The sequence below is a fragment of the Panthera tigris genome, chromosome E3 (assembly GCF_018350195.1).
Source record: "Panthera tigris isolate Pti1 chromosome E3, P.tigris_Pti1_mat1.1, whole genome shotgun sequence".
In the NCBI taxonomy this organism is placed as follows: domain Eukaryota; kingdom Metazoa; phylum Chordata; class Mammalia; order Carnivora; family Felidae; genus Panthera; species Panthera tigris.
Genome location: NC_056675.1, coordinates 39,104,520 through 39,132,197, shown reverse-complemented (window position 1 = coordinate 39,132,197; position 27,678 = coordinate 39,104,520). Strand labels below are relative to the sequence as shown.

Below are 27,678 nucleotides of genomic sequence, written 5' to 3'. Positions count from 1 at the left end.
TGAAACTTGGGTACCTGGAATTTCTCTCTGACTCTGACCCAAACGGGAGCTAAAACAGCCCATTCATTCTGAGAAGCCACTTGATAGAAGTTGACGGATCTGATCCTTGACATCTGTTCTCCTGGTTAGGCCTCGGCTGATTACAAAATTGAATGCAAAATACGTTCCGCTGTTTCTCACAACACTTGTGATTGTTTTCAGACCCTTCTGACCTCTGCACTGTTTGATATCAGGTGATTAAATATTGCCACAGAACCTTTATTCTGAACAGGCATCCAGCAGGTCACACAGGGTCATCGTAAGTCTCATGGGCAAAGGTGGTCTTTTCAGAGGTTGGTTTTTTTTAGGCGGGGGTGAGAAATTGTAATGAGGGAAACCGTGCACACCTGGGTGAACCGAGAAGGTGCTGACAGGTGACAGGGCGAGGGCAGGGATCACATGGCTCGACAAATAAAAATTGTATGTATCTAAGGTGTACAATGTGATTTCATATGCGTATATATTGTGAAATGATTATGAAAATCAAGCTAATTAACACATCCATCACCTCCCTTGGTTACCGTTTTGGGGTGTAATCTCTTAGCAAATTTCAAGCATAACAATACAGTATTATTAACTATACTTACCGTGCTGTGCATTAGATCCCTAGAACTTATTCATTTACAACCGGAGGTTTGTACCCTTTGGCCGATGTTTCCCCATTTGCCCCAGCCCCCAGCCCGGTAACCACCACTCTGCTCCTCTGAATGTGACCTTTCCAGATTTCACAGATAAGTGAGATCACACAGTCTTTCTGTGTTCCTGACACATTCTGTATATATTTGTGTATATTCTAACAGATACACACAAATGTAGCTTATTCTAATGTCACTTCAAATCGGTGGGGAATGAAAAGATTATTCAGTAGACATCACTGAAAGAAGTTAGCTAATATATTTGTACAGACATATCTCTGTACTATCATTCATAAAAATGTTTTTAAAACCCTAAACGATAAGCATATTGGAAGAAAATATAGAATGTGTTTACAACCTTGGAATACGGAAACAATGCAAATATCGTAAAGATTAAAAACATAAATGTAAAAGCTATTCAAGGGCAGTTTTATTGTTTTGAATTTGTCCTATAGTTTGCTTACAAAGAAGAATCTCGGGGGAACGATTCTGAGTCATACATTCAGCTAGATAATAACCCTGGGTAAGAGAGAGAGAGAAAGAGAGCCTATGTGTGTTTGAAGAGAGTTTCGGGCATGAGAGCAGCGGGGACCAGGTGTGGAGTCAGGAGCCGTCAGCCATACAGTGGAATCAGTCTTCCTTTCTGGCTGCATCCCGGGAGGAAGGTGGAGATACAGATGAAAAGCTGAGCGTCACGCGGACGCGGAGCTCGTGACCGGAGAATCATACAGAACACGCCCTGACCCCACCGCTGACCGTTCCTGTTCAGCCTTCCGAGCGACCTCCCTCGGCCGCCTCCTTAGCTTTCTGTTCTAGCCCGGTCTCCCGGGCCCTCTACCAACGCGGGCCTTTGCCTGGGCGGTTTGTCAGCCCGGGAGCCCCACCCTCTTCCTTCTTTTGACAACTTCCCTCTGCCTACGAGCCCCACTAGTCCTGGCTGGGTTACAGCTGCCTCGCCCCCTCCAGAAAGAATGACTCACCCTTTGGCCCTTGGACCTGCCCTTTTCAATGCACTTATCACACTCACAGTAATTGTCTGTTTACTATCTCTCGCCCCATTAGATTGAACTCCCTGGGGCCATGCGTTGTGGCTCACACGCATCTGCTACCCCATCCCTCTTCAGGTCGGACACCGTGGGTGCTGAACAAAGTCCTGAGTGAACAGGCTGGTCTCCTGGTTTCTGTTCATTCCTGTCCTCAAGTTGTCCTCCGTACGGGCCTGATTTTCATCTGAAAGCAAAATTTGGATTATGTCACCCCAATTCAAAATCCTTTCCTGGCTGACGTTCACCACGGAGGCTCGATTGTTGGCATTCAAGGCCTTGCACGCGGACCGCGGAGGCTGTTAGGACAATTAGAGAAAGGGGAGAGTCACAGTCAGGGTCAGGATTAGGCCAGCTGACCTTAAGGAAACGGAGAGCCCCGTGTAGCACATAATTTCCCACCTCCCTTCTCCAAACATGCATTCAGCACCATAGTCGGGACCTGCATGAGGCCTGAATAAGGACTTTGGCACTCTTTATTAAGTGGTTATGCCCCTGTGCTGGTCCAAAAAAGACCTGGGCCTTGTTTACTTGTCTGTCCATCCTGGCCATTGTCTGACTCAAGCGGTGTGCTGGTGAATGTTTAACCACCAGCTCTGGGGGAGTCAGCTGGGGGTGCAGTGAAAATTAATAAAAGGAAACCTCCTTTAAATGGAGCCGGGAGGCCAGCAGGGGGCAGTCTCAGCCCGGTCACGGGTGAATAGCGGACCCAAAAGGGAGACTCACACCTCGCAGGTGGATGCTAATTTACTCCCCTACCACGAAGGTTCTCTCCTCCCCTGGCAACAGCCCAGCCAATGAGAGCATGTCACAGCCCGGCCTTGGAGGGTCTGTCACAGCCTAGCCAATGAGAAGATTCCATAGTTAGAATGCTCCAAGGGCCTTTTAGTTTACAACAGCCCTCCCCACCTCCCCCTTTCTTCCTTTGTTCCCTGACTCGCCTGTGCCTTAACCTTCCGGGGCTGAGGTCGTTGAATGTGGAGTTGGGAGTAAATGTACCAAGCACATCGCCCCGACATGACAGACACAGAAATCTCAAGTATATGGATAATAGTAAAAAGTAACAAAATTATTAGTAAGGGATACATTTTTATTTGCTACCTTTGTTTTTAATGCGATCTATTTCGGGGCGCCTGAGCGACTCAGTGGGTTAAGCGCCTGCCTTCAGCTCAGGTCATGATCTCAGTTTGTGGGTTCGAGCCCCGCGTCGGGCTCTGCGCTGACAGCTCAGAGCCTGGAGCCTGCCTCGGATTCTGTGTCTCCCTCTCTCTCTCTGCCCCACTCCCGCTTGCGCTGTCTCAGAAATAAATGAACCTTAAAACTTTTTTTTTTTAATGTGATCTATTTAACGGTAAGTTTACAGAATTCAGTTTTTAAGAATGACTTTTGAAGATCGTGAACATCTGACGATCAGCTTGCAAAATTCTGAAAATGCAACCAGGGGCTCCAGCGACTCCGGACAAGCCGGTGCCAGCACACCATCGCCCCCCCCCCCCCCCCAATTTTTGATGGTTCGCATTCGGCCTCTTGCGCGGAGCATCTAAGAGCCGGGAGACTCCGGGCCGAGCGGAGGCACGGGGCTCGCCGGGGCGGCAGGCGCACCGCCGGGCTCCGCTCCCTCACCACGGCCGCGGGGCGGACGCCTCGGCTCCGAGCCCGGGGGGCGCTTTCCCTTCCGCTCAGCGCGGGTCCGGGTCCAGCCGCGCACCCGGCAGCCCCTGCGGCCGGAAGTCGGCCGGCTGCCTTCCCGGCTGCCCCCGCGCGGCGGCCGCACTTCCGCCGGCTGGGCGTCCCGCGCGCGCCTGGTTGGTTTGAAGGGAAGCGTTTATTAGTCACCGCACGGGGCTGCTTGTCTTTTCCCGGGTTCCGAGTCCGGCCGGATCAGTGCGGAGGGACGAGGGGCAGGAGCTTCCTCGTGAGTCACCCTGAGGCAGCAGCGCCCGGGAGATCGGGCGTCCGTACGGGGGCGGACCAGGGCCAAGCCCGGCCGGCGGGGAAGCTGGAGGCCTGGGGGCGGCAGCTTCTGCTCCCGGGGCGCAGGCCTGTGTGCGTGGCCTTGGGCAAGACATTTCGCCCTTCTGGTGCAGCACACTCTGCCGCACACGCTGCCCTTGCCCCCCCTGGCCCCGAACCCTTGCTCAGGGGCCCGCAGTGCCCCCCGCTCCGGCGACGTTTAGGGCAGCGCTGCCCGCCAGCCTGACCGGACGCGGCCCTCCCGAGTCAAACGCTGGCTCCCTGAAAATACCGTCGAAACAGCCTGTAGCTAAGACAAAACTGAGTCCGATGCTTCCTTCTCTTGTTCGGGGAGAGCACTGTCTGAAAGGGTAGTTAGTCGAGAGGAGGTGGAGGGGCAGAGTTGGGGTGTTGAGGTTTGGGGCCAGGCTGAAGGGGGGCTTTTTGATGCAAGATTTTTTAATTAGGGTTGGGTAAGGATCGGGTCACATAGCTCAGGATTTGTGGTCCCGGTGACGTGAGGATTTCATGGGCCTTGGAGCTTCAGCTGTGGCTTAATGCTACCTGTCGAAAGTTGGGGCGGTTTTCAGTTGATTTTTGTGAGGCCGGAGAGTAAGGTTATTGACACCTTTTGTTTTCCTGGGCAGGTGTTTCCTGACATCATACAATAATACAGTCAGGTTGTTTTGCCTCAGCCAGTATGAGTCACAGCCTTCTGTTGTTTGCACCCACAGAAACCCTGTATGTGGTTTGGTTGTGTGTAAAATGGGGATCATATGGCAGGGGGATGGGGAGGAGCTGGGCACGCCCTGAGAAAACCAGGGTCTCAGCCTCCGGTAGCCCAGCAGGGCTTATAAAAACGTCTGAGTCCTGAAAAACTCCTTATCTCAAATAGGAAAAGGGAGCTCCAAATTGAAACGAATAGGTGGTTATTTATATATATATCAATAAACAATAGACTAGATTTATTATTAATACCTTATTACTGTCCACCAGCCAACTGCTACTCAAAGCACATAGTTAGGGGTGGTTGCATTTACCCTGTAGAGAGATGTGCACGTTCATATGATTTGTGCCGTGTGGTCAGGGGTTCAAAGCTAAGAATGCTCCGGGCTTGGGGCGCCTGGGTGGCGCAGTCGGCTAAGCGTCCGACTTCAGCCAGGTCACGATCTCGCGGTTCGTGAGTTCGAGCCCCGCGTCAGGCTCTGGGCTGATGGCTCAGAGCCTGGAGCCTGTTTCCGATTCTGTGTCTCCCTCTCTCTGTGCCCCTCCCCCGTTCATGCTCTGTCTCTCTCTGTGCCAAAAATAAATAAAAAACGTTGAAAAAAAATTAAAAAAAAAAAAGAATGCTCCGGGCTTCTCAAGGTGTTAAAACATCCCCGGGGCATTTGGCTCCTGGTCTTGGTAAGTCCCTGCTCCGGTCTGTGAGCTGATTTCCTCATCTGTACGGTGGGGAAGACTGTGCTTTGGGCAGAATAAGGAGGAAGTGAGGCCATATGTTAGCCAGCAGTTGTCGGAACTGAAGTCCACAGGATTCTAGAGCAGTGTTCGCCCTCACCGGCATGGGCTGCCCTGCACTTTGTGGGTCTAGAACAGACTGAGGGCCCATAGTAAGCAAGCTGGGAAGGAATGGGAGTGTTAACCAGTTTGGAAGAAAGCAGGAGAATGGAGGTGATATTAACCATTCTCCCAGCTCAACCTGGTTCCATCCATTTCCTGCACTGCTCCCCACCCCACCCACCAGGACAGGTGCAGGGACGACATTAAACATGTTTAACAACCAGTTTGAAACCATGAAAACAGGCTTGCGGGAGAGGCTGGGAGCCCCCCACCCCCATCTCAACAGGTATTAATGTTTTTAATTGCTAGAGTTTGTGGGGGCGGGGGGGCTATGGGAGCAGGGTATTTAGGGAAGTCCCTGTTTAAACCTGTAGTTGACATTCAGTTCGGGCCCTATCAGGGCCTCCCGCCTAAAAATGTGCCTGCGTAGGGAAGTGGGGGTCCCAGGTGTGGGGCAGGCGGAGGTGGGGGCCTGGGTAGGGGGCAGATCCTGATCAGGTGAGCCTTCTGTGGTCACCAGAGCAGTGGGGTCTCCTGGTGAGAGCTGGGCTCTACCAGGGAAGCTTCGGCTTCCTGGGGCTCCTGGGCGTTTGAGGGGCGCCCTCGCTGAACTTTGCTAGGTTTGCATGTCACCCATCTTAGACTTGGGGAACTCTTTCCCCTTTCCTGTTCCTAGCTGACACATTTCCTGTCCTCTCTCCACACCGGTGCTCCGTCTTTCACAACACCTTGCTGGTGAACTCAGCTTTGACACCCGTCCTTAGCAGCTGGAGGATTAGTTCTGCCCTTAAGGGCAAGAAAGACTGGGCCTTCCAACCCTGCCGATTCGAGGGAAAATATTTGTGTTCTATTTCTTCATGATAAAGAACAGAAAAAAAAAATCACTACACAGCTCTAGAAAAGTCTTTAGAAAAGAGAGGAGTTCAACAGTGCATGTCAGATAAGTTTATAAGCTAGTGATTTTCCTACTAAGAATGTAACTTGAGTGAGAAGGAAAGCTGGTGAGAGCAGATAAAAAAGGGCCAGCCAGATGTCCAAGGCCAGATACTCCCCTTGCTTGCTTTTGGCTTCTGTAATCTTGCTTGCCCCCACATCAGCCAGCAGCCAGGAACCGGAAGACTGATTGTACTAGTCCCACCCAACCCGGAAACACTTAGTTGTATAAAGGGTCAGTAAAACCCGAGCTGGGTGCTCAGCTTTGGGAGGTGACTCCGCTGGAACGGCACCCGTGCGAAATAGTCTTTTTTAATTCCTTGAGTGTGTGTCGCTTGTCCTTTGCTGGACTATTTGCTGTAATATTTTTGGTGCGTTGGCCAGGAAGCCGACAGCCGTGCTGGCCCCTTGAGTCACCACTGTGGGAGGCCACGGAGAGCCCACTCATCGCGGGCCCTGTGACAAAGGAAGGTACGCCACCACCTTGACCGCGACCCTCACCAGGCCCGACAGTAGTCGGCCGCCGCTGTTTTCAGACGGACTCTAGGGAGTCAGAAAATTCTGCCAGGACGGGACATCGGATCGGGTGAGTGTCCCCGGGGACCCAGCACCGAGTTCAGGCCCGCCCTAGGACAGGGAAGTCCCAGGTGGAAGTCTGTAGTCTGTCTGAATGTGTGTGTGAGTGCTACACGGTCTCGGCCACGGAGCCTGAGTGGGTCCTACCCTGTGATTCCTTGACAGCCTCATACGGCTCAAGGCAGAATCAGGTCCGCCGAGGCCTGATCTGAGTCGGGTTTATACTGACCTGCCAACGTTAAGAGGCGTCTGAGTACCTGCGAGGAGAGCGGCCAGGTGGACGAAGCGACCTCTTCCCTCGTGTTTGTCCTGCGACACCGCACATTGGGAGGGACCCATCTGGGATACCAGGATGGGGGGGGGGGTCCTCAAAACCAACTGTTTTGGAATGTGTGATAAGAATTTTAAAAAGGGATTTTCAGGTGACTGTGGGGTCAAATTGACCCCCGGGAAATTACGAACCCTCTCTGAATTAGAATGGCCTGCATTTGGTGTAGGCTGGCCCCCTGAGGGCACCCTAGATGTCCCCCCAGTCTGAGCTGTTTATAAAGTAGTTTCTTGAGACCCCAGCCACCTGGATCAATTCCCATACATCCATCAGTGGCTGGAAATAGCCCAAGTCAAGCCTCCTTGGGTTCAGTAAAGGACAGCGTAGGGTCTTAGTGGCACGGGCTGAGAAGACCTCACGACAGAAAAAAACGCCCCCGTCCTTGAAGAAAATTTAGACATCCTTCCTTTTCTGCCACCATAGGCCCCCAGAGTCCCATCAGTCGAGGGAGGGGAACCTCGCCTGGCTGACAGTCCACTCCCTTCGGTCTCACCCCCGCCAGCAGTCAGTCCGCCCCCACCGGGGACACCTGAACCAGTAGGAGGGTGCCGTAGGTCCACGGCTCAAGGTCTAAGGCCCCAGTGGCAATGTAGATGCCATTGCAGGAGACGGGTCTACAGGGAATAGGCCCCGATGGGACCCTTTCTACTACCAATGGTTCTCCACTACTGACCTCCTCACCGGGAGACACCACACTCGCCCAACTCTGAGAGGCCGCAGGCGATGATCTTCTAGAGTCCATATTCCAGTCTCAGCGCCCTGCCTGGGTCAACTGTAAGCAGCTTCTGCGTCCCCTTTTCAACCAGAAGAGCACCAGCGAATTGTCACCAAAGCCAGAAGATGGCTCCCGACTCAAGCACCAGATGGACAACTAGACGTTGAGGCCTAGGCACGGGAGGCTGTGCCCGAAGAGGAACACAGAAGTGGGAAGGGCCAGACTAGAAAGATACCGACTAGCCTTCCTCCAAGGGGTAAAAGCAGGGGCCAAACAGCCTACCAACATGGCAAAAGTATCTGAGGTGTGTCAAAAGCCAGAAGAGGGTCCGGCTGACTTCTGTGAAAATTATGTGAAGCCTTCAGAGTTTATACTCCATCGACCCAGAAGCCCTCAAAAACCAGCACATGGTCACTCCTGCCTTTGTGGATAGCCCCATAGTGACATTAGACAGAAGCTCCAAAAATTGGAAGGATTTGGTGGAAAGAACACCACCGAACTATTGGAAATCGCCAACAAGGTTTTTGTAAATTGGGGCCAAGCTGCCAGAAAGGAGGCGGACAGCAGAGTGAAACAAAAGGCAGCTCTCCTGGCCGCGGCCTTGGGGCGACCACCCTCTGTGGAAGGGCACGGAAACCACAAGGGGCTCAAGAACAAAAAAGAAGGGCGCCACTGGGATGGGGTCAACGTGTCTACTGCAAGGAATGTGGACCCTGGAAAAATGAATGGCCTAGCCGCCAAAAAGGGAAACCAAAAGCTTCTACTCCACCGAGATGCTACCAACCAGAACCACCCGAGGCCGACCTGATCGGTATCCAGCTGGGCCCCCATGAGCCCATGGTCAAAATGAAGGTGGGGGGCCAGACAGTAGACTTCATGGTCGACACAGGGGCCGAACACTCTGCGGGGACACACAGGGTGGCACCTCTGTCGGGTCGAGAAGTCACCATCGTAGGAGCCACTGGGATGCAAACCTGAAGGCCATTTTACCGTCCCTGACAGTGACCTGGGAGGTCACCAAGCAGTTCACGAATTCCTGTATCTACCTGACTGCCCACTGTCACTGTTAGGTAGAGACCTCCTAGCCAAGATGGGCGCACAAATAGCTTTCACCTTGGATGCACGGACACAACAGCACCTAAATGAAAAGGCCCAACCCATGGTTTTTGTCCCTGATGATTCCACGGGAAGAGGAATGGAGATTATATACTTCCCCTCCCGGTGAGCCAAATGTGGCCCCCGAGCTAGAAGCTGAATTCCCTTCAGTTTGGGCAGAAGGAACCCCCCTCTCATCTGCAAAAAACCACCCTCCCCAATATTAATTGACCTAAAGCCTGGGGCCCAGCCTGTCAAAATATGCCCATACGTGATCTCATGGGAGGCACGCCTGGGGATCCAGACACTCTTGGACAGGCTACTCAAATGGGGACTGGTGAAACGATGCCAGTCCCCGTGGAATACGCCCCTGCTGCCCGTGAAAAAGCCTGGGACAGATGATCACCGCCCTGTGCAGGACCTAAGAGCCGTAAATGGAGCAGTCGTCAGGCTGCATTCAGCATTGCCCAACCCATATGCTCTGCTAGGACTCATACCCTCTGAGGCAGGGTGTTTCACGTGTCTAGATTTAAAGGACACCTTCTTCTGTCTCCAGCTAGCACCTAATAGCCAACCCCTATTTGCCTTTGGATGGGAAAACCCTACCACAGGAGCAAACGAACAATTCACTTGGACTAGACTGCTGCGGGGATTAAAAAACCCACCAGCCTTATTCAGTGGGGCACTGGCATCTGACTTAGCCAGGTTTCTGGGACGGGACCTAGGATGTGTCCTCCTCCAGTACGTGGACAATCTCCTGCCAGCCAGTCCCAGGCGGACCCAGTGCTGAGAGGGAACCAGGGCCCCACTCAGGCCGCTAGCAGAGGTGGGATACCGGGTGTCAAAGAAAAAGGCACAGATTTGCCCATAGGAAGTTAAATATTTGGGCTTCAGAATTACTCAAGGCAAATGGATGCTGCGAGCCGAAAGGAAACAGGCAGTCTGTGCCATTCTGGTTCCCACTCCTCGCTAGCAGGTCCAAGAGTTCCTGGGAGCAGTAAGATTCTGTCGGATATGGATCCCAGGGTTCTCGGAGTTGGCCGGACCTCTCTATGAGGCACCAAAGGGGGAAGAAAGGGCACCCCTTTTCTGGGGCCCTCATCAAGAAAAGGCATTTCAAAACCATAAAAACAAAACTCGCAGAGGCCCCGGCCCTGGGACTTCCAGATGTATCACGAGATTTCAGTCTGTTCGTACGTGAAAGCAGTGGGGTGGCCCTGGGCGTTCTCACCCAGAAATTTGGAGCTTGACCAAGACCAGTGGCATATCTCTCAAAGCAGATTAACTCAGCTGTGGGAGGACGGCCACCCTGTCTGAGGGCCCTGGCAGCCACCGTACTTGTGATCAAGGAAGCAGGCACACTCATGTTGGGGCAAGACCTAAGCTCTGAGGTTCCCCGTGCTGTTATTACCATGATAGATGCCGGAGGGCAAAACTGGCTAACACGTGCTCGGATGACAGTATCAGGGACTGCTCTGTGGTCCCACGAATCAGATCGGAAGCCGTAGAAACTAAACCCTGCCACTTTCTTGCCTGCAGCGGCAGGGCCCCCAGAGCATGATTGTCTAGGGTCCTTGATGGAGTCTTTTCCAGCCGACCTGACCTATCAGAGCCTTACAAAATCCTAATCTCACCCTGTACACCGACGGCAGCAGCTTCATGGACGCCGGTTACGCAGGAGTCTCTGATTTCGAGGTCACAGAAGCAGAGGCCCTTCCACAAGGACGACCAGCTCAAAGAGCAGAACCGTGGGCCCTAATGAGAGCACTAGAACGCAGGAAGGACAGACAGGCCAACAGACACGCTGACTTGTGCCATGCCCTTGCCACTCTACCTGCACGTGGGGCCCTACACAAGGAGAATGGACTTTTGACCACAGGAGGAAAAGAAAGAAAAAATTGGGAAGAAATCCTAAAACTACTGAGGGCAGTCTGGGAACCGAGGGAGGTAGCAGTCATCCACTGCAGGGGACACCAAAGGGGAAAGGACTCCGTGTCGGAAGGTAACTGACGGGCAGACGCCACAGCTAAACAAGCAGCGGGAGAATGAACGGCACCCTCGAAAATCACGCTGGCCCCGGAGCTGCCGGCTTCCCCAAGGTACACGATCCAAGAGACAGAATGGGCACAGCGGGAAACAGGAGGCCAGACGTAAGGGTGGTGGGTACTTGCGGACCAAAGAGTCTGTGTACGGAGCCGCTAGCCCGCCAGGTGGTTCCCCAGCAGCCTGAGCTCCCCCACCTGGGAAGAACCGTCTTTGAAACCTTATCGGGCTGTTACTATGTAATCGCTCGGCTCCCGTCCTTCTGTGCCTCGGTCTCTCAACGCTGCCTCCTCTGTGCTCAAAATAACACCAGACGGAGCCCCACTGGACCCGTGGGAATCCATTGCTGCGGTCAGGCACCCTTCAAAGATTTGGAGGTAGGCTTTACCGAAATGAGAACCGGCGGAGGATACGAATTTCTTCTATTCATCTGCACGTTTCTGGGCTGGGCGGAGGCCTACCCCACACGCACCGAAAAGGCAAGAGTAGTCACCAAGGCCTTGCTAAGGGATACCATCCCCAGACGTGGAATGCCGTGAACCATGGGCTCAGACAGCGGCCCGGCTTTTGTGGCCGAGGTGATGCCTAACGTATCCCTGGGCATCCGATAGAACTTACACGCAGCCTACCAGCCCGAGTTCAGAGAAAGCGGAACGTATGGAACCGGACCCTTAAATCAGCCATGGCGAAACTGCGTCAGGAAACTAATTTGCCAGACATACGACCTCTATCTAGCTCTTCTCCAAATACGCTGTACACCCCGGGCAAAAAATCGGATCCTCCCCATTCGATATCCTCTCTGGAAGATCCCCTCCACTAGTCAAATTCAAGGGGACCTGACAGAACTCGGGAAACAAGAATTAGGGAAAACTATTTGGGATACATACATGGTGACGGACAGGACACCTATTTCCCGTGGAATAGCTGTACATCCCGCAGACCTGGGGATCCGGTTTGGAGTAAAGATAAGAAAAGGAAACCACTCAAACCTACCTGGAAGGAACCCTATTTCGTTGTGCTAACCACGCCCGCGGCCCTCAAGGTCACAGGACTAACCGCCTGGATCCACCAGTCTCGAGTAAAGGCGGCCCGCCCGTCGCCTGACAACCACTTGGAATGGAAAGGAACTTCGGGAGCCAGAACAGTCCTCTACAGACCACCCTTAAGAGCACAGCGCCGATAAGCGGCCTGCAGCCAACCCCTGAGGGCTCTGGGTAAGCAGAAGCTTGAGGAAATCACCAAGCGACTTCAGTGACCTACAGCACGTCGTTCTCGAATTTACCTGTCATCCCCTGCCAGTTTCTTTTGCCATACGTGTCGCCATGCTCTCTGCTTAGGGCTGACCCAAGTTACTCCACAGACGGGCGCCTCGGTCACTGACTCCCGTTAGCCTCCCTCTGCTCACTAGTGTCAGGATGGCTCGTTCTCCTTAGGTGTGCACGATCTGAGTTGCGATTGATGTCCTCTGCACGTTGTTCTCTGCCTTTAGAACCGTCTCCCAGCCCAGGAAGGGCTGGCCCTGTCTCCCGTCCCCGTGGCGCATATCCCTGTTCCTAACCTGCTCAGAAAGCGTCTGCTCGCTCCCGCCATGCAGATGTGCGACCTGTCACTCCCCGCCTGTCCCCCAAGGCCCGAAGAGCCACTCTGTGCTCCCCACCACCGGACCCCATCTGTCGTTATGAGGGCCAAACTTCTGTAACAGACGCACGGGGTTGCACTGCCTGCTACCCCGCTCGGCCTCCTACAGAGGCCACTCCTCCCCCTGTGCCCTTCCCGACTCCTGCCCCAACGCTCCGGTCCACAGAGGTCAGACGACACTACCACGTGTCCCTGTGCCACCGTGTACCCCCACGTGCCGGACAGATGTTATACCAGGAGGGTCACTCCCTGTACCAGAAGCGGGAAAACTTACTGGACGGGAAGAATGAAAATGAAACGTTACTGGGGGCTGCCCGATCCGACCTGCCCTGATGTTCCCCGTGCCTGTCGGGTCGTCCTCCGCGGGGACGTGAATCAGGTAGACCGCTTGCCTTAGGTCCCCGTCTGGACCAGAGGTTAAACGCAGCTCATCGCCTCCTCGGTGCTACCAATCCTGCCGGCTCTGCTTGTCCGCGGGACCCACCCGTTAGGCAGCTAGTCCGATAACACAGGCCCCTGTAAATGTTACCCTGCTACCAAAAGACCCGGAGCCCTGCACGGGAGACCTGTACCAACTGGAGTCGAACTGCCCCCAGTGGCTCCCAGTTGCCTGACAGACAAGAGGGGAACAGAGCCATTTGGCATTCTGACCATCGGCCAGTGCAACCAAAGTCTTGACAGTCAGGAGCTCAGTCATCTTCCTACGAGCCAAGCCTGGTGTCGACCCCTCCCAGGGCTTCTCTTTATCTGTGGGACGGACGCCTCCCTATGTCTGCCGGCTGACTGGACGGGCACTGTACCCTGGCCTTCCTCCTCGTAAGATAAACGTTGTTCCCAACATCGGTCTCTTAGAGTACCCGTGGCAGCATATACTCGCTCAAAAAGAGCCACTCAAGTCATCCCCCTGCTGATTGCCTTAGGGATGCGGCAGGGGTGGGCACCGGAGTAGGAGGAACCGTGTCCTCACCCACTTACTGCCATGAATTGTCCAGGGACCCGACAGACGGCACAGAACGGGTTATCGAACCTCTGGCGGTGTCAAAAGCCCAAGTAGACTCCCTAGCAGCGGTAGTCTTACGGAACAGAAGAGGGCTGGGCCTCCCACTGCTGAAAGGGGAGGGCCGTGTCTCTTCCTGAACAAAGACTGCTGCTTCTGTGCCAGCCAGTCAGGGACAGTCGGAGGTATGGTCCACAGGTTAAGGGAGCGAATCGCCAAACGAGGCAGGAACGGTTCCTCCTGGAACGGTCGGAGGAACATGTAGAATTGGGCATCCTGGCTCCTCCCTTAGCTGGTCCTCTCCTGGTGCTTGTCACAGCCCTCCTGTTTGGTCCTTGTGTTCTGACTACGCTAACCAGGTTTGTTTCCTCCCGCCTGGAAGCTGTAACACTCCAGATGATGCTCCAGATGGAGCGTTCTAGTGTCGCTACTCCCCTTTGGATGGCGAAGAACCCTGGCGGTCACTTTCCTCCCCTCGACATCCGTGTCCAGCAGGAAGAAGCCAGAACGGCCTTTGCCCCTCCCCCCGTGGCAGCAAAGGGCCCCCTGGCCCCCCACAAACGGATTTTCTCTAAGTCTGCTACAGCAGCTTGAGAATCAAGAGCGGGGAATGAGAAGGAAAATGGGTGAGAGCAGATAAAAAAGGGCCAGCCAGGTGTCCGAGGCCGGATTCTCCCCCTGTATGCTTGTGGCTTCTGTAATCTTGCCCCTTATGGCAGCCAGCAGCCAGGAACCAGAAGCTTGACTGTCCTAGTCCCGCCCAACCCGGAAGCACATACGTTTAAAGGGTCAGTAAAACCCGAGTCCGGGTGCTCAGCCTTTGGAGGTGACTCCGCTGGGCCAGCACCAGTGCGAAATAAACAGTCCTTTCTGTCCCCGAGTGTGTATCGCTGGTCTCTTCCTGGGCGCCGAGTTCTTGCTGCAACGTGAGGAACAGATGAGAGATGTTTCTTAAGGATTTGTGAACAAGGTGGTTGACGGAAGCATCATACGCAACAGTAAAAAGAATGAATATCCGGTATCAGAGGACAGGCCTTGGGTCACTTACACAATGGACTGTTATATCGTATTAGTAATCATATTATGGATGAATAGTTTACGGACACGGGCGATACCAAAATGTGTTACATTTAATAAGCGGATTGGGGCACCTGGGTGGCTCAGTCGGTTGAGCATCCGACTCTTCATTTTGGCTCAGATCGTGATCCCAGGGTCGGGAGATCGAGCCCCACATCGGGCTCTGTGCTCAGTGTGGAGCCTGCTTGAGATTCTCTCTCTCTCCCCCCTCCCCCTCCCCCTCCCCCTCCCCTCTCCCCTCTCCCCTCTCCCCTCTCCCCCTCTCCCCTCTCCCCTCTCCCCTCTCCCCTCTCCCCTCTCCCTTCTCCCTTCTCCCTTCTCCCTTCTCCCTTCTCCCTTCTCCCTTCTCCCCTCTCCCCTCTCCCCTCTCCCTTCTCCCCTCTCCCTTCTCCCCTCTCCCTTCTCCCCTCTCCCTTCTCCCCTCTCCCTTCTCCCCTCTCTCTCCCTTCTCCCCTCTCCCTTCTCCCCTCTCCCTTCTCCCCTCTCCCTTCTCCCCTCTCCCTTCTCCTCCCCTCTCCCTTCTCCCCTCTCCCTTCTCCCCTCTCCCTTCTCCCCTCTCCCTTCTCCCCTCTCCCTTCTCCCCTCTCCCCTCTCCTGCCCCTACCCAGCTTGTGCTCACTGGTTTGAGCGCTCTCTCTCTAGATAAAAAAGGTAAAAAGCAGATTAAAATAATGTAGTAGTATGATAGAAATAATACAGAAAGGGAAAAACAGAATTTGTAGCCTGCTTCATTAAGTACAAATTTGTAAACTGTTTGATTTCATTAATTCATTCAACAAAATACACTGACGATGTAACAGTAACAGGTTAAAAATGTAATTTACAGCGCACCTGACTGGCCTGATGGAGGGTGCAACTCTTGATCTCAGGGTTGTGGGTTTGAGACCCACATTGGGTCTCTTTGTTTATTCATTTATGTATTTTGGTTTCAGGAGTAGAATTCAGTGATTCATCCCAACGGGTGCCCTCCATAATCCCCATCACCTGTTCAGCCCATCCCCTACCCACCTCCCTCCTTCAACCCTCAGTGTGTTCTCTCTTTAAGAGTCTCTAGTGGTTTGTTTCCCTCTCTTTTTTCTTGTTCTTTCCCCCAGCCACGTGTTCATCTGTTTTGTTTGTTAAATTTCACATACGAGTGAAATTATACGGTATTTGTCTTTCTCTGACTTACTTGCTTAGCGTAATACACTGTAGTCCCATCCACGTCATTGGGAATGGCAGGGTTTCATTTTTTTTTTTTTTTTTGTCAAAATAGTATTTATATGTAAATGTTTATTTTGAGAGAGAGGTAGAGGGAGTGCGAGGGCCTGAACAGGGAAGGGCAGAGAGAGAGGGAGAGAGAGAATCCCACACCGTCAGCACAGAGCTGCACGCAGGGCTTGGTCCCACGACCCTCGGATCGTGAGCTGAGCTGAAGTCAAGAGTTGGATGCTCAACCACCTGAGCCACCCAGGTGCCTCAAGGTGTCATTCTTGGGATGGCTGAGTAATATTCCATCGTGTATATATTACATCTTTATCCGTTTATCAGTCGATGGACACTTGGGCTCTTCTCATAGCTCAGCTGCTGTCGAACAGCCTCGCTCTCCATTGGCAAATTTAAAACGAGAGCGGGAATGAGGGCGCGGGAAGAGAGAAGTAGGGTCATTCAAGTGGTTGTCTAGCTCCCCCAGAGCTTTAGACAAGGGGAGCGGCCCGGCCCCTTGTCTAGCTGTTAACTAGTGGCTTTGTGTTGCGGCTGCTGGCGGTATGTTAGTTCCAGACGGATGTCTTTGAAATGGACGCTTCTGCGACCCAAAGCTTCGTGTCAGGGACTCGTGTTGCAAATACACATGCTGGCCTCTGCCCCCAGTGCCTGACCCTGGGCTCCTTAATCCCTTGGAATTTCCTGGGTGGCCGGAGTGTCTTCTAGTTTGAGGAGGCGGCTCTTGGTGGGCTCCGGATAGCTCCCGGGCGAAGGCTGGTCACTAGAAAGACCAAACCGCGATTAGAAGCTTGCAACCTCCAGCGCCATCCTCCAGGGGGCGCAGAGGGGCTGGAGATGGAGTTGAGCACCAGTCACGCCCACGTGATGGGTCTCCGTGAACATCCCTAAGGTGTGGGGATCCGAGGCCTTCCAGGTTGGCGAACACATCCACGTGCCGGGAGAGTGGCGCGCCCCCACGCCACGACACGGTGGCTCCCGCGTTCGGAATCCTTCCTGGCTTTGCCCCGTGCCCCCCTCATCTGGCTGTTCCCTGGATCCTTTCTTACATAATAAACTGGTAAACATAAGTGTTCCCTTGAGTTCTCTGAGCGATCCTAGCAAATTCTTGAACCCGAGGAGGGGATCCCGGAGTCCCGGCTTTGTAGCCAGGTCGGGCAGAAGTGTGGGTGATGAGGACCCACCGCCTGGGATTGGCATCTCTGAAGTGGGGGGATCTCATGGGGCCGAGCCCTGGCCCTGTGGGGTCTGTGCTAACTCCAGTTGGCGTCTGCATTGAGTGAATTTGGAGGACACCCAGCTGGTGTCCACAGAAAAGGAGAATTGCTTGATGAACAAAATCCTACATAGCCGGGACCTGACAGCACTTGGCGTCTACAGACAGCTGGTTTTTCCTCTCCAGTCGGATGTGGGTGAGAGGCACGGGGCGAGTCAGGGACGGTCCTAGCCATGCGGCTGGAGCGCCCAGGGGGACGGTGCCGTTCTCTAAGATGGGGACCCCGGGGTCGGGGTTCCAGGGAATCTCAAGGTCCCTTACTTGTCCTCAGCACCCAGACTTGGGCTGTGGCAGGCTGCCTCGTGTCTCACCAGGCGCGCTGGGCCTCCCTTCACCCCAACCCCCAACCCGGATGGGTGTCCCCATCCCAGCCACCGACCTAGGCCCTAGAGCTGTGTGTCCTCCTGGCTGGAGAAACCACACTGACTTACCCAGAAGCCATCAGTCAGCCGTAACCAGCAGCCACGCACTGCCCCCGGGGGGTGAGGGGGAGGCGGAACGTAGTCGGAGGTGGCTCTCCACCCCGCGGGGGAGGCCGGGGCTGGTTTTCCGTGCTTCCTCTCCGCAGGCATGACGTGGCTACGCGGGTCACCTGGGGGGCTAGTCACGGCTTGGTAGGAAACCCCCAGAGGAAGGGCTAGGAGCACCTGTTAGTCCCAGCTCTGTTACTGGCTCTTGTGCGGCATTCACTTCCTTTCCATGAGTCCTTGGCCATGACTTCTGACCTCGAGACTGAGGTCCTGCCCTCTCTTCTTGGGCCATGAGTCACTCCTACATCACCACGAGTACTGGAAGCTGCCCAGCCTGGCGATGGGCACCCAGCGAGTCAGCTCAGCCAGCTTGCCCGTTGCCCTCTGTCCTCCTTCCCAGCAGGCTCCTCTGGGCCCGGCCCTCCCCAGCCCAGAGCTCCCCTCTGCTTCCTGGTGGCGGAGAAGTGCCCAGCCCTTCTCGGCTGGTCTCGGTGTCGTGGTCAGAACAGGTTCCAGTGGGTCCCAGGTGGGAGGGGGAGGGATGCCGGAGTGCTGGGGAGTCCGGCTTTATTATGAGCTGGTCAGGTGGTGGATGACGCTCAGGGACATGCGGGGCAGAACTTCATAGTGGGGCGTCTGGGGTGGGGGGGGAGGAAGGCCTGTTTTGTGGCCTTTGCCGAGTTTGGTGGTATGTCCATTGTCCCGTCGTGCACGGCTGGTCTCAGGACCCTGCTGTGATGTCAGCTCTTGGAAACTTCCCACCAGCTTCACCATCAGCTCCTGCTAGCCAGTCGGAGCCCTTGTTAACACATCCCCGTGGTAAACGTGCAATTGTTTTTTTTAAATGGGCTCCGTGTTCAACGTGAGACTTGAACTCGGGGCCCTGAGATCAAGGGTCGCACGCTCTCCAGACTGAGCCAGCCAGGCGCCCCAAACATGCTATTTTAAAGGTAAACAGACAAAGCAGAGGGGGCTCCAAGTTTACCCGTGACCAACTCTTAGCCACTAGGCAAAGTTCTTGTGCGGGGAGAAGGGGGGCAGTAGAGGGGTTTTCCACCAACCAGAGAAGCCGTGTGTAGCCTGGGAAGCTGGGAGTGGAGGTGAGGGGTTCTGGCCCCCAGGGTGGGCCGTCCAGTGACGTTTCTGCAGGAGGACTGGCCACCTTCCTCCCCGGAGATTCCCACCCCGGGCCGACGGGTTATTTTTCCATGAGAACCGTAGGAGTCAATAGGGGAAAACGGGATCAGCTCTAAGAAATCCAGCGGACGGCCAGCTTTTCTGAAGGAGGGAAAGGCTGTGGATAAATCCGGACTGAGGAGGCTGTGAGGAAGATGCGGGGCCCGGGGTGTGGGAGCTGGGCTCAGGTGAGGTGGGGCTCCGAGTGGGACCTGGGACCTGGGACTGAGACGGGGTTGGAGCCACTTTGGACCCAAGTCTCCAAGAGGCAGGGAGCCCTGTGTGAGAGCTAGCAGAGTTCGGGAGTGTGATTAGACCAGGGAAGGGCATCCCCAGTGATGAAGCCGCGGTCAGTGAGCAGTGTCCTCGAGTGTCCCCAGGGCCTCGTTAGTGCCCGGAAGACCTCGCCCGCAGACCAGCACAGCCTGACGCTGCTCACGGGGCCCCGGGCCCCTCGCGACCACCAGCCCTTCAACCCGAGCAGCCCTTGCTCCCTCGGTCGGTGGTGGCAGGCAGGGTGGGGCCGACCAGTGCTCCTCCCAGATGGATAAACTGAGGCCGGGCTTGGAGGAAGGAGCCCGTGTTCGGCCGGCTCCTTGGGGCGCTCCGCTGGCTCGCGTGAGGGCGGCCAGCACAGCCAGCCCGCGACCGGGGAGACCGGGGCACCGGCGGTGTCGCAGGATGGGCTCGGGTGGGCGGAGCCACACGCAGCTGGGGGGGCCACTCCGACCCGGGGGGCCCACGGGTGCCGCCACTTCCGGCGTTCGCGAAAGAGGACATTCAGATTTTCTCCCCCGTTCTTTCACGTGGAGAACATGCCCGATTTGCCGTGGTGACCATCCCGAAGCGCCCGCGTGGGTCCGAGGCGTTGACCACCTGCTTCAGCTGCACAACTTTCCAGCTTCCCCGAGGACTCTGCCCCCGCCCCCGCCCCCACTTCCTGTCTCTGGGCTTGCACTTGAGGGACCTCGTGGAAGTGGAACCCTGCAGTATCCATCCCTTTGCGCCTGGCCCTTCACCGAGCGTGACGTCCGCCAGCTCAGCCGCGCCATAGCCGGTGTGGTAGCAGGTGTGCGGCAGTCCGTCCTTTCTGTGGCTGAGTGACGTGTCTCACTGGGTGGAGGGACCACGGCATGCTTATCCCTTCGCCCACTGATGGACATTTGGCTGTTTCCTCTCTGGGGCTCCCGTGCCTAGTGCTGCCGTGAACGTGCGTGCCGGTCCTGCTTGGGCGGGCACCGGGGGGCAGGCCAGGTGCCACCCAGCACCCGCCGTGAGAGCTGTCAGCCCCCTCCCCACACCCCCCGGGGCTCCTGGTGGTCCGGCGGCCTCTGCCCCTGTGCCCATGAGCTGGTTGATCCCTGGCCCCGGAACGGCCTCCCCGCTTCTCCTGTCCCCGTTTCGTCCCCTGCACAGGGAGGCCCACTGGGTGGGGTCGGGCCCCCTCGGTCCCCGTGCCTGTCCTCTGCCCCAGCTCGGATCTGCTGTCCCACCCGGCAGACCCTTTGCTCGCACCTTCCCCGGGGCCGGAATGACCTCTGACTACACCTGGAAGACTCAGCTGGAGAGATCGCCATCCTCCCTGCCCCCGTCCCCCTCCCGGTTTGGTTTCCCTGTGACTCTATCATCCGTCAGACTAAACGACTGATGGATGGTGTTTCTCCCTCTCCTCCAGCGTCCCCAGCGTGCGGGCAGGGGCGGTCTTCGGTCTGCTCGCCGCTGTGTCTCCAGCACGCCCGGGCGTGAAATGGCGTTGGTGTGCCACTTCTTCGGGCTGAGCCCCGCCAGCCCCAGCTGCCACTCCTGCGATGCGTCCGCAGCCCTCTCCGTCCTGCACAGCTCGCTGCAAATCATCGGTGGCCCTGCGATGGCGTGACAGGCGCCGGGTGGCAGGGTGGGTGGCAGGGTGGGCACCTGGGGCCCAGGCGAGGACATGCCCAGCCGGCACTGCCGGTGTGGCTGCAGCATCCAGTAGGCGCTCCGTAAATGTCTCCAGTGGATGTCAAGTCACGCCGGGGCCCCCACTCTCTGGGAACTGGGGAGCCGGTCTCTGGGGCCCTTGCTGAGCCCTGGTGCCCGACAGCCTTCACTGCCTTCTCAGGTCTTCCTGTGGCTCCTACCGGGTCCTTCTCCTGGAGGCCCTCTACCTGGCCACCCTTTTGGGGGGCCAGTGACATCTCAGGACACGTGTCTGTCCCTCGGGTGACCTCGGCAGCGGCCCAGTTCTCAGGAAACGTCGTAATAGGACACTGGGGAGGCTGCATTCTGGGACAGCTGGTCCCTGGCACAGTCCTCCCGACACCTCGCCACGCTTGTTTATTCATTCGGCAAACACCCACTGAGACCCGGAGTGCACCGGGCCGTCCTAGATCCCCAGGGTGTGCTGGGCCACCTGACACTGCCCCTCCCCTCGGGGCGGGGGGTCACAGCTCCCAGCACCCAGCCTCTCGTGGCCCTCCAGGGGCCCTGCCCGCCTCCGTGCTTCCCCACACCCCCCCTCCCCCGTGCTGAGACTCCTTCACCATCATCACTTGCTCACCTGCCTCCCACCCCCGGGGAGATGCCTGCTGCCCGAGGGTAGGACCTGTGTCTTACCCGTGGTGCCCCAGTGCCCGGCATGGGATCTGACATACAGCCGTGGCCCAGTAAATGCTTGTCGAGTGAGCCGGGGAGGCCCACCGCCTTAGTTTCGGGAAGGCAGCGGGTTGGGGGAGCCTGGGGCTAGCCGTGGAGTAGAGACGGCCCAGGGTGGTGAGCAGGCGGCGGGGTGGGGGGGCACCCACAGAGCCTGCCCTTCACCTTTGCTGCTTGGCATGGGTGGTCTCCGGCAGCTCCCTGCCTCCGGTCCTGGGACAGAATAATGCATCAACTGGGGGCTGTTCGGGGCTCCTGCACCCCCATCCTTGGCTTGTATTGGGGCGGGATGGGACAGGGGGCTCGCCCTGATGAGAGGGGGCGTCTGGCTGTAGTTTAGCCCCGAGTTGCCTCCTGCCCTTCCAGCCGAAGCCGGAAGGGGGCAGTAAAACACACCAGCGAGCCCTTGTGGCTCCGGGGAGGTGGTCGGCTGCAGGCTCCTGCCACCTCTCAAAGCCCCAGGGTCTGAGCGGGGACAGCACAGGGGTCACCCCTACCCCCAGGCTGTGGGGGAGGAGCATGTTGGCCAAGGCGGGGCTCTCCAGAAAGGCTGAGGCGGTCTGCCCAGCGGGGTGCGCCGAGCGTCCGCCTGGAGGGCCCCCAGCTCCTGCCAGCACCCTGTCCTGCGCCCCAGCCCGGCTTCCTCTCTTCTCTGAGCCCCCCTGCCCGCCCCTGCCCGCCTCTGCACGCCTCTCCACTGCTCCCACTTGCCCCCCGGGTCTCCGCTTTCTGGGCGGTCTTCACCTGCAGCCCCGCCAGGGTCAGGTGCCTCCCCGGACCCTTGAGGCCCCAGCCCACCCCACTCCGCTCCTAGGACCCTGGGTGAAAACCATCCATCCCCTGGATCAAGATCCCTCGGGATCTACCGGGTCCGGTCCAGTCTCCCGCCTCCAGATTGGGGTTCAAATCCGGCTCTACCTGTCACCACGAGCCTGCTCGCCCCCAGCCTCAGTTTCCTCAGCTTCAGAGCGGGGACAGTGAGGGAATTTGAGGAGGAGGGTGTGGCGATGCGGGGCTCCTGGTACACTCTCCTCCCGCTGTGTCTCCCACCCCTTCCCAGCGCGAGGTTTGTCGATCGTGTGAATGAGAGGACGAATACGCAGTGGGTCTAGGACTGGAATCCGTCTGCCCTCCTTCTGGGGTGGGGGACCCCGGGGTAGCACCCACCCGGGCTCCCTGCTCCTGCATAGCCCAGCTGCCCTCTGACCCTTAGGCGTGCAGGGGCCGGGCCGGGCTGTGGGAGACGGTACCCCCAGCCCTTCCCAGGCAGCCACGTCAGTCGGCCACCTGGGCACCTGCCTGGGTTTCCCCGAAGTCCAGGTGAGGGGTGAGTTGTTGGGCACCCGAGTGACAGGACCCACATGACAGGTGGCCACTGGGGGCCTGATTCATGGCTTTCTGGGAAGTGGGTTAACGGAATCCCAGGGCCCAGGGCCTGGTCAGGCCTCCTGGCTGAGTCACAGTGGCCCCTGGAGGGAGGAGCCGTTACTGAGCCTCTGGGCAGCCCCGTGTTCCCAAGGCCCCGGGACCTCCCCACGACCCCACACCCTAAGTCTTCCCTTCCCCACACAAACTGGGGACCATCCCAGTCAGTGTCAAGGCCACTGGCCTGCACCACTGGGCCTGGGTCCTGCTCCTCCAGAGGCCAGATTCTGGGCCCACAGCTGGAGCCCAGGTCCTGGGCCCCCAAACCAGTCCACTGCTGGTGGGGGGTGGTAGGGATCTCAGCCAGAGCCCCCACCTGGGCCCCCTTAACGGCCCATTTCCTCCCCACAGTCCCGCCCCACCTGTGACCTACAGCCTGGGGTGGCCAGACCGAGCCACTCACTCACTCGGGGGACTGGTCCAACGGCATTCCACCTCCCGGGATAAAACCTGGGGCGACCTGTGGGGAGCTCTGCACACAGCTCTCCCAGCCGCGCCTGCGCCCCCACCGGCCATGGTGGTTTCCAGAATTCCCCCGGCCCTGGGTGGAGGCTGTCTCAGGATCCTAACCCCCCTTCTGCTTCTGGCTTCTGCAGGTGAGTCCTGAGGCCCTTCTGCGCCTCCCTCCTCTGTCCCCCAGGGCCACCCCCTCCCCTCCCCCTACTCAGCACTGGCCCTCCGGGCCCTGCCGGGACCCAGTCTCCCCCCTCCCCCTCGTGCTCGCCTGCTCTCAGCCACGTCCGGTGGCTGCCAGCAGAGGACTGCAAGGAGGCTGCAGTCCACCGCCTCCTCTTCCCTCCCGGCTCTTGGGACCATGAGTGTCGTTACAGGCCTCAGGCTCGGGGGTTGAGAGGGTCTCGGGCCGGGGCAGGTGTGCGCTCCCCCGCTCTCACCCCCCCCCCCCCCCCCCCCCCCCCCCCCCCCCCCCCCCCCCCGTGAGAGGAGCCAGGCAGGTGGGATGGAGTCCTGGCTCAGGTTGCCCGACAGGAAGCTGGTGGGAGGTTAGGGCCCCGGCTTAGGGCCGAGCCTGAGGCTTCCGTCAGCCCTGCCCAGGCTCCGGGAAATGCCCCGCCCTGGAGAGACACCCCGGGCACCGGGGCTCCTCTCTGCTGGCCTGACCCTTCCTTCTCTTGCCCTCAGCCTCCCTCCGTGCCGCCAGGATACCTGGTGAGTTGGGGGGGCCCTGGGGGAGGGCTTGAGGGGAGGGGCTGCGTCTGGGTCTGTCTGTGGGGTAAGCAGATCAGAAGGGGGCGGTGGGGCCAGAGGGGAGTCAAGCGGGAGAGGAAGGCAGGCAGCAAAGAAGGCCCAGGAGGCAGAGCAGAGACTCTTACTCGGAGGGGAGGGGCCCAGGCAGCGGGGGGAGCACCAGCAGATGAGGGGAGACGGGTGGCCAGCTCGTGGGGAGGGAGAGGAAGAGAAGGGCCGGGGAACGAATGGCGTGGGGCGTGGGCAGGGTAGGATCGTTGTGCCCCTTGGATGACAGAAAATGTGACCCTCGTCCGCCAGCACCCCCAGCTTGTGGGAAGCCCCAGCGGCTGAACCGGATCGTGGGCGGCGAGGACAGCACTGATGCCGAGTGGCCTTGGGTCGTGAGCATCCAGAAGAACGGAACCCACCACTGTGCAGGCTCCCTGCTCACCAGCCGCTGGGTGGTCACTGCTGCCCACTGCTTCAAGGGGTGTGCACGACCGGTCCCCTCCACTTGATGCCCCAGGCTTCCTGCCCCGGACCTGGGCTCCCCACTCGGCACCAGCCCCCGGGTCTTTGTCCGGCCTTGGGGCCTCTCATAGAGGAGAGCGAGCCTGCTTCTGTTTCGGGGCCTTCAAACGCATGTGGTCCCCCAGACACTCCCTGCCTGACCCTTCCCCACCACCCCTGGTTCCTGGCTGACCCCACCCCCTTTCCTGTTTCCCCCAGCAACCTGAACAAGCCGTCCCAATTCTCTGTGCTGCTGGGGGCCTGGCAGCTGGAGAACCCTGGCTCCAGGTCCCAGCAGGTGGGTATCGCCTGGGTGCAGTCCCACCCCGTGTATTCCTGGAAAGAGGGCTCCCGTGCAGACATCGCCCTGGTGCGTCTGGAGCACACCATCCACTTCTCTGAGCGAATCCTGCCCATCTGCCTGCCTGACTCCTCCGTCCGTCTCCCTCCGAACACCCGCTGCTGGATTGCAGGCTGGGGGAGTATCCGTGATGGAGGTGCGGCTTTTCCCCTGCCACGTGGCCAGGGGGTGGATGGGGACAGAGGGTGGCAGACGCTCAGAGACACAGGTACAGTGGGCAGCAAAGGTTGGAGCCAGAGGCATAGCAGAAGGGAAAAGACAGACTCTTCTTGTGACGACAGAGACGGAAGAAAAAGTGAGCCGCGATCCAGAGGTGTGAAGTCCCAGAAACCTAGGTGGACAATTTTAGGTCCTTTCTAGTTAAAGAGTATCTTGGCTGTGTTCTAAGGGAACAACAGCCAGATCAACGAGGCTATTAAGTGATCTAGGAAAGGCTGGAAGGAGGCCTGTGTGGGGCTTGGCTGAGTACATGAATGTAAAACAGCCCTGAGATTCCAAAGTGGGAACAGGCACCCCCTGGTGGCAGCATGCCATAATTGCAGGCAAAATTCCCAGAAGGAAGTAGGCTCCAGAATTGGACAATACAATTGTCAGACCAAGTCTGGAGGTGTGGAAAACATCATCTAGAGACACAAGGCAGATAAAGTAAGAGGCAGAGAAGCAGAAAAAGGTAGGTGGGTAGATAGATAATGGGGGTGATAGAATAGAAAGATAATGAGTAAGCAAAAAGTGTCAGAAAAATGGGATTTTAACCAGATTCCAAAAGAAATCAAGGGAAATGACACCAAGTGTCTGGCGATCCCACTGAGTCTGAGGTTGCAGACAGCCTCCCCATCGTCATCCTGCAGGGCTCTTTTGAGAACTGGAGTTATGAGCTGGGGAGGGTCTACAGACCAACCTTAGGGCCTGCGGTCCCCCTAGAGTGTGGGGGATTCCTCGAGTTCCAGTAACGTTCAACATTAGGGGATCGTTTACTGCACACTTCCTCTGTGGCAGTCCACTTCCTCTGCTGGAGACAGTAGTGCTTGGGGCAGGACAAGCCGGGACCAGCAGTTCTAACCGTCTTGTGGGCATCAGGGGACGTCTCACACGGCTCATTCACGTTCGGACCCAGTAGGTCCAGAGGTGCGCAGTCTCGAAATTTGGGTTTTCCGCAGGCATTTGGGAGTCTGACTGACGGAGTTGATCCATTAACCTTTGAGACTTGCCTCTGAGGGAGAACGGAGGGGCAGCAAAGAGAGGGCTTTCCAAGCCTGACCCTGTCCTCCCTGCCCCCAGTGCCCCTGCCCCACCCCCAGACCCTGCAGAAACTGGAGGTTCCCATCATAGACTCGGAAGTCTGCAGCCGCCTCTACTGGCGGGGCGCTGGGCAGGGAGCCATCACCGAGGACATGCTGTGCGCTGGCTATCTGGAGGGGCGGCGGGACGCCTGTCTGGTGAGCACCTGAGTTTTCCCACTTTTGTCCCGCTGAGCTCCACCGCTGCCCCCCCCCCCCATCAGCTGAGACCTGTAAGTGCCCCTAGACACCTGCACAACCTGGCCTCTGCTTGGCTCAGTCATCCGTCTGTTCGGCCACGCGGCCACGCACCAAATGTGTACTGAGCGTCTTGGGCGGGCCAGACCCCACTCTCCGGGAGCCTGCCTCCTCCTCAGGGGGTTCCCATGCCCTGGTCCCCACCAGCTCCGTCACCACGGTGGAGGGCTGCAGGCTGGTAGCATGGTAGCACCCGGGCTTGGACGTTGGAGGGTCCCGGTTGCAATTCCTAGTCTGCCGCCCACGGATGCCAGTCTGGGCAAGCCGGGGCTTCCCTCTGAGCCTCGGTTTCCTCATCTGTAAGGCAAGCAACGGTACTCCCTGGCTTGGGGGCTGTGAGGGACAAGGTCTGGCACAAAGTGCTTCTCACCAGAAGCGAGCCCGAAGGCCTGTCCAGCTTAGCCCTCCCGGCCCTGGTGAGTCGCAGTACCATGGGGGGTGTGTGTGTGCCCCCTTGACCCTCACCCCAGGGAGCCGTCCGTCCCCCCCACTGTGTAGGGTCCTGGGCTCTGCCCAGCCCTGACCCGCGTGGGTCCCTAACTTTCCCCCCTCTCCGCAGGGTGACTCGGGGGGCCCCCTGATGTGCCAGGTCGAGGGCACCTGGCTGCTGGCGGGCATCATCAGCTGGGGCGAGGGCTGTGCCGAGCGCAACCGGCCCGGCGTCTACATCAGCCTGGCCGCCCACCGCTCCTGGGTGATGAGGATCGTGCAAGGGGCGCAGCTCCGCGGGCGCTCACAGGGGAGGGGGCCCGCAGGGGAAGGCGCGCCCTCCCCGAGGGGCCCGCGTTAGGGACCTGGGGAGACGCGGCGGCCACGCCGTTGTAAGTAAGCCATCTGCCTCCGGGGGGCGCCCGCGGGCCGGCACCGAGCGGCCTCGCAGCCCGCCCCGCCCGCGCGAGCGCCTCTGTGTGTATATATATATACATGTTAATAATTTTTACAGTTATTTGTACCCCGCCCTCATATCTTATTTATTCCTCTAATTTCAATAAATTATTTATTCCCCCGTTGCTGTTTTTCTAGGTATGACATTGGGAAGCAGGGTACGCTTGGGGTTAAAATGGGGGCAGGTCGGGATGAGTTTGGTCGCCTGGCCAGGGACCCAGGCGTCCTGTCCACCTGCGTTTCAGTGTTCTGACCCCTGGCCTTTGTACTTCCTTTCTGTGCCCCCCTCCCACCAGGAAGAAAGGAGGCGGGAGGCCAGTGGACCGGGAGACCGGCTCCGCCAGTGGAAAGGGGGAGTGCTGGCCGGGGTGGGGGGCGGTCCA

At 57.6% G+C, this 27,678-nt stretch overlaps 1 protein-coding gene and 1 long non-coding RNA gene across 6 annotated transcripts; one reads left to right on the top strand and one right to left on the bottom strand.

Moving 5' to 3' along the window:
- Positions 1–1,082: 1,082 nt before the first annotated feature.
- LOC122234622 lies at positions 1,083–3,400 on the bottom strand. Of its 2 annotated transcripts, none has more exons than XR_006212463.1 (2): positions 3,341–3,400; positions 1,083–2,016 (listed from the first exon to the last, which is right to left on the bottom strand). It is a non-coding gene; the product is annotated as an uncharacterized LOC122234622 (long non-coding RNA). The 2 variants fall into 2 exon arrangements; XR_006212462.1 differs by lacking the exon at positions 3,341–3,400 and adding an exon at positions 2,444–2,726.
- An 86-nt stretch (positions 3,401–3,486) lies between these two features.
- LOC102961291 (brain-specific serine protease 4-like) lies at positions 3,487–27,420 on the top strand. 4 transcript variants are annotated; one of them, XM_042971409.1, is made up of 9 exons: positions 3,487–3,632; positions 5,415–5,516; positions 6,548–6,749; positions 23,168–23,412; positions 23,957–23,983; positions 24,323–24,494; positions 24,734–25,011; positions 26,154–26,311; positions 26,970–27,420. In XM_042971409.1, the coding sequence occupies exons 4-9, from the start codon at positions 23,331–23,333 to the stop codon at positions 27,198–27,200; spliced, it is 948 nt and encodes a 315-aa protein (XP_042827343.1). In that variant the 5' UTR covers positions 3,487–3,632; positions 5,415–5,516; positions 6,548–6,749; positions 23,168–23,330; the 3' UTR covers positions 27,201–27,420. The 4 variants fall into 4 exon arrangements, with proteins under 4 accessions (XP_042827343.1, XP_042827342.1, XP_042827344.1 ...); XM_042971408.1 differs by lacking the exon at positions 5,415–5,516; XM_042971407.1 differs by lacking the exon at positions 3,487–3,632 and having other exon boundaries at positions 5,019–5,516.
- The last annotated feature ends 258 nt before the right edge of the window (positions 27,421–27,678 follow it).